General features: G+C 35.7%; 1 protein-coding gene across 1 annotated transcript; it reads right to left on the bottom strand.

The window, feature by feature from the left end:
* Positions 1-1,968: 1,968 nt before the first annotated feature.
* Positions 1,969-5,738, bottom strand: LOC121792483 (oxysterol-binding protein-related protein 3A-like). Its single transcript, XM_042190446.1, has 10 exons — positions 5,379-5,738; positions 4,958-5,051; positions 4,575-4,691; positions 4,407-4,479; positions 4,204-4,322; positions 3,968-4,089; positions 3,471-3,647; positions 3,204-3,348; positions 2,893-3,071; positions 1,969-2,419 (listed from the first exon to the last, which is right to left on the bottom strand). The coding sequence occupies exons 1-10, from the start codon at positions 5,477-5,479 to the stop codon at positions 2,191-2,193; spliced, it is 1,356 nt and encodes a 451-aa protein (XP_042046380.1). The 5' UTR covers positions 5,480-5,738; the 3' UTR covers positions 1,969-2,190.
* Positions 5,739-6,136: the final 398 nt, after the last annotated feature.

Genomic DNA, 6,136 nt, shown 5'->3' on the forward strand with positions numbered 1-6,136 from the left:
TACTTACCACCCCTCTATCTTCTGACACGAGCTAGTGAAAGCTCCATCGCCTTCACTCAACGTTGCACTAGTGTCTTTGCCCTAGCATCAATTATATTAGTACTATAACTTTGATTTTGTTCTCAATTGTCTTAGGGCAAAAATTTTCATTATAGTACTATGTTTCTATATTTATTAACGTAATATGCACACATGTAAAAATTAAAGACATAATTCACAAAAATGTACTCCCTTCGTCCCGGACTACTTGCACTTATTTCCTTTCTGGGCGTCCCAAGTTATTTGCACTCTTTCCATTTTTAGTAAAAATTATCACCTACAGGCGCAATTGTTGACTTTGCTATACACTCATTCCTTAATCTCCGTGCCGAAAAGGAAATGTGCGAGTAGTCCGGGACTGAGGGAGTATTAAATGACATCAATTAAATAGTCAAACGCTTTGTATGCATGATGTTATTTGTTATCCAAAAACATTATGAAGATCGATTTGAATGTTAGTGAGCATGATTTTATTTTATTTTGTGGTCACTATGATCATGATCACGGGTGTTTGAAATTTTAATTTAATCCAGCGGAATGCTATAGTTCCCACACTGGTTCTCAGACGAATTGTTTATATTGTACTCCCTCCGTCCACGAATAGGAGTCACGTTTATTTTTTTACACTTGTTTTATAAAAATGATAACAAATAGTTAAAGATGAGAAATGATAGAGTGAGATAGAGAATAATGTAGACGAGACTCTTGTCTATGTTATTTTCTCTCTTACTTTACCATTTCTACACTTTAACTATTTATTATCATTTTTATAAAACAAGTGCAAAAAAGTAAACGGGACTCCTATTCATGGACGGAGGGAGTACTAGAGAACAATTTCGATAACCATCAATAAATTTTGACTTTAATTCATACGAGTGTCAAATCTCAATTACTATTACACGCTGAGAACTAGAAAGTCTACATAACTTAGTTCCAGATTGTAATGCCTAAAATATTGAAGATTCGATATGTATTAGTACTATCTTTAGATGAGTGTTATCTGTATAATGGAGAAATACAAACAACAGAAGGTTATTTTTTACCAACTCTTTTACGGTGTAAATTCAATAGTCATTACTATTTTCATCCGAAAACTTCAATTCTTACTAACAAAAATTACACGAATTGAGGTTATACATGGGCATATATGGATTGGATTCAATGTTGATTAATCAAAAATCAAACTTCGCATTAATTCACTAAAAAAACTAAGATTAACAAATGAGTTTGTGCTTCCTCTAAATTAATTGTACAAAGTGCCCAATTTTGTGTTATTTAGAATCAGATACCACGAAATTATTTAGTATTTCAAGCCTGAGTCATTTTGAAGAGAAAAAAAATAGCCAACTGATCGACCTAACTTTTGTTATTGGCTTGGCTATAGACAACAAATAGTACAACATTTGTATGTGTATGTGTGTGTGAAAAATAGTTAATGTAGATGAATTAAACCATAATAAGCACATGGTATCCACATCTCAACACAAATCACTAAAAACATGAGTGCTTACCACTATCAATAAACACACCAATTAAGAGCATGTGCACAACAACAACAAAAGTACTTATTCCCCTAATATTCCCACATTTCTATTTTGACCTTTCGTATTTGTGGGGGGCCTTTCCCTTATTTCAAAATTTCTTTAGAAGAAACCAGAACCACCTTTCCAATAGAATATATCCCTTTTATATTTTCTGAAACCCATTTTTCACCATAAATTCAAAGCCAGAAAATACCACCCATTGGGAATTTGCTTAGAGTTGATGGTGCATTTTATGTAGGACTGGTTTTTAAAAAGTACAGTAGTATACTATTTCTAATTGTGCATTTGCATAATTTGCTATAAACATTTGAAGGTACTATATGCTAAGCCCAATAAATTACCAAAATTTAATTTCAAATAACTAAATTTTCTAAGTAAGAAAGAATTACAGCCAAACAAACTCTCTAACCAGTGCATAAAACTCATTTCTTGATACATTCAATCAAACAAAGAAATCAAAAGCAGAAAAAAAAATGAACATTTGTGACATGTCCATATACATCATCTCGTCTACGTAAAATCAGTAAAAGTTGCATGAAAAGCATATGGACTAAGAATTCCAACAATTTAGCATATATGAAAATATGGAAAAATAATGATAGGATGTTTATGTTTGAGAGTCTTCGTGATATTGCCATGGATCAAACTCCTGTGAACTCTTGTCTGAACTTTCCACACCAGCACGATATTGTTCGTACTTTCCATTGTACCGATAAACTTCCAACTCGCCCCAAGGTGTCGTAGCCATCTCGTCCGTCAACTCGAACCACTTGGGCTTGAACTCATCCTTCTTCGACTCCCTTAATCGCTTCTCAGCCCGTTGCCTCTCCTCCAGCCTATCAACACAACCAAATCTATCAACATAGAGAAAGAGAGAGGCCGATGTCTCGTCTATATGGAGCTTTCATGGCACCTAAATACACTATCTTTCATCGAATTCTAGTTTTGCAAATGAACTAAATTGTATGTACCTACAAATACATGAGCTTCAATTGTTATAGTTTTCACACAGTTGCCAATTAATTGCCTTTCAAAAATGTCACCATGGCTTGAACGCCCGATGTACTAAATTATGTAGCTGAATGTATGCGCTACTTCAACTAGTCACATTGGCATTAATTTGTCAATTCAGCTAGCCACAGTACCATTAATCTCCCGAAATCAACAATCGTGTTAAAAATCAGAACTGGAAATTTGTATATTTGGAATGATAATTTGTAGTCCCACTTGTAAAACCAGAACTGGCGGAGTGTGTATCTAAGCTATGTAATCGTCCAGGCATATTAGAGAGAGATAGAGAGGAACATACCTAGCCTTTTCAGCACCAGCTTTAGAAAGGTCGTTATGCTCAAGAGCCAACCGATCCGGACGCAGGCGAGAATCGGATGGGAGCAGTGGCTTAGGTGCAGTGTCAAAGCTGTTCAACTTGTGTGCGAAATGAGTGTATTGAAATTTATCGTTTTTGGGAAGTTCAGCAGCCCTCCAAACCTAAACCAACAACAAACAAAATGCAATATTTACGTTCTCCAGAACTTTCACTAAACAAGAAAAATGTAGTATGAACTTTGCATAATATCCAATCAAGATAAGTGGTGAAGGGCTAATGAATAATGATCCTACCTCTTTGAGCTCAGTGCCAGGAGTGGGCTCGCCCTCAGAGTCGCAAGGCTGATAGCTCATGAACTCGTTGCACTTTCCCGTCATCAAGAACTTAGGTTCTTCCTCCGCGTCATACACATATCCATCCACTTCATAGCGGCCAGCACTGGATGTGCAGAAAAAAGAAACGAGGGAGACAATGGGTATCAGTAAAGTGAAACATAGTCCAGTGCAAGTGACAACATTTTCAACGCGAATGCACAACTGAAATTGGCTATTGCATCTTACCCAAACCACCCGCAAGGTTGGAAATAGAGAACCACCTTCTCGCCTGTTGTGAGATTTGTCAAGATCATGTCGCCGGGGGAATCAACCCATGTTCGTCCGAATATGATGTTGTTAGCCTTTGAAAGTGGTGGAACCAAATCTAACACCACACCGGATTTCTTGAGGGTAAGCCTTGTCCTGCAAAGCATACAGAAGAGTTGATCTTGGTTAAATTTAGCAGCCTGACGAACAGACGAACAAGACCTATATATATATATATATATATATATATATATACATACATATATATATATTATGCTAGATTGAAGTTTAGTCATGTAACATGTTGAAAGCTATGAACTTCAAAGTTGATCCTTCTATTCATTCAGAAGATTGCCTTAGGCCAAGATGGAGCAAAGCTGTAGTTGACGGAAGAATAATTGGTACTATCATTGAAGCACCCAAATGCAAATCCACAAACAATAACGAGTATCTTTGTTCATCATGAGGAATTTTACCTCCCAACGGGATAGATATCAACTGAGTTCCCTAAAAATTTGGTCTTCAACTTTGAGGTGATATCATACACAAAATGCTCGCTTTCTGCATGCGCTGCACTCATTGGAGGATGATGACTAACCTGTTATCAACATCAATGATCAGTATCTACAAAAATGAAAAGGAATATCATCTCAAAGACTCAAACAAGTGACAAAGACACCGATAAATTGCTGAATACTTGTTCAAAGATTACCTGCTCTGCGATGAAAGTAATGCCACCATGGTTCACAAGTTCATAAGTTTCTCCGAGAATTGGATTAAATGGCTTCCAAGTCCTCTGAATGGCGGGATACACGGATATGAACCAAGAAGCTGCAAGGAAGCATGATTGCTCATTTCAGCTATTGTGCTACTAATATTGTTAGAAGTGAGTTCGCTTCTGGACATAAGAATTACCAGCATATACTAATCTCATGTGGGGATCGTCGCATTCATCAGCCAACTCCAACAGATATGAATACTCCATCAACTGCAACCAAATGCACTCCCATCAGCACATTTATCACACCTCACAAGGTTCCACACTTAGGTATAGACCGAGAAAGAGAATTAAGTATTACAAACCTCAGCCATTTTCTGGAGCATTGTCATGGGCTCAAAGATGAGAACTGGGAGTGTAACCATAGATGTGACATCAGAGCCGATGTAGTTTTGCATCATTTTCCAGTAACTATCCCGATCCTACACGAGGAAACCTCAATCATGATAATAGACAAGACAATAAATATCAGTCATAAATATCAGTCGTATACAGAGCCTTTATGCAGACCATAAGCTAAGAACAATCGTAAGCAATTTAAGATCGAATTTTGCCTCACTACAAATCAATCAAAATAGTCACAAAATCACCAAATAACTAACCATAGTTGCTCCAAAGATCTAGTACTAGGCAAAGAATATGATACAGAAAACAAAGGTGAAGTGGAATCGTCTAGAATTTGCTATACCTCTTGCCTCCATCTCCCTTTTTGAGCTTCATCCTCAGCATCCTCAGTTCCTCCATCAGGATTTATAACTTGCAATCCTTCATAGCCAAGTAAACTAAGACACAAAGGGTAAAAACTGAAGTTAATTAAAATACTCCATAAATCAACAATCAATGGTAATTCAGCAGTTATGTGGTCAAATAATCGTATTTTCAAGATAAAATAGGCCCGGCCCCACCGTTTATTAAAGATCTACCCTCCAAAAAACCTCATTTAATCAACAACATCAAATCAGACTCAATAAATTCAGACCCAGACAATAATTTTCAACTAATCACTAAATTAGCAACTTAAACTAAACAAAAATACAAGGACCCAGCAACTTAATCAATCAATGAAAGCAAGCAAAATTGATTAAAATTTGCATCTTTTTGAGATATACCCATTAACGGATTTGGACATGGCTGAGCCGAAGCTTGAAATTGTAGAAGCAAAGGAAGCAAAAAACCCAGATCCCTGCTTCGGATCGTTGTTGGAAGCCATGGTGGAGTCAGATCAAACTGTGACTAGGCTGGAATTGCTGGAAATTATTCCTAAAGGAAGAAAAAAAGAATGGGTTTTTATGGTGTGGGTATCGGAATCTTGCAGATCAGCTTTATTGAAAATGGGCTGGCGGATTGTGAGATTGTTTAAAAGTGGGAAAATAATGTGATTGTAATTTGGGATGATTGCTTAAAATGAACAACAGGGTTTTACGCGGTTGAAGAACAGTCAAAATAATTGGGCAACTTGTATTTTGAGTCTTTGAAGCTCCGATCTTTTTTGAATTTCTTCGATATATAGAATTTGAGGAGAGGCGGCTGATGTGATCATTTTTTTATTTATTACTCCAATATATTTTGTGTGAATTTATTAAGTTTAAATTTTTGTGAATATATATTTTATTTTTTATTAGTGCATATATTATTTTATAAATACATTATTAAGTGGTGAAAGAGAGTGTTAATTAAACTCATGACCAAATTTAATTTTTTTCATATCCAAATTATAATGTGTAAAATTCAGTCTATACTTATCATTAGAGGCTTACAGCATGTTATAATTTATACACACATACAAATGTATTATTAATGAATAAACGCAATGCATTTTTATTTTATACAACAATGTATATATGTGATAAAGATGTTAAATATTGTA

This window comes from Salvia splendens, chromosome 2 (assembly GCF_004379255.2).
Source record: "Salvia splendens isolate huo1 chromosome 2, SspV2, whole genome shotgun sequence".
NCBI classification, from domain to species: domain Eukaryota; kingdom Viridiplantae; phylum Streptophyta; class Magnoliopsida; order Lamiales; family Lamiaceae; genus Salvia; species Salvia splendens.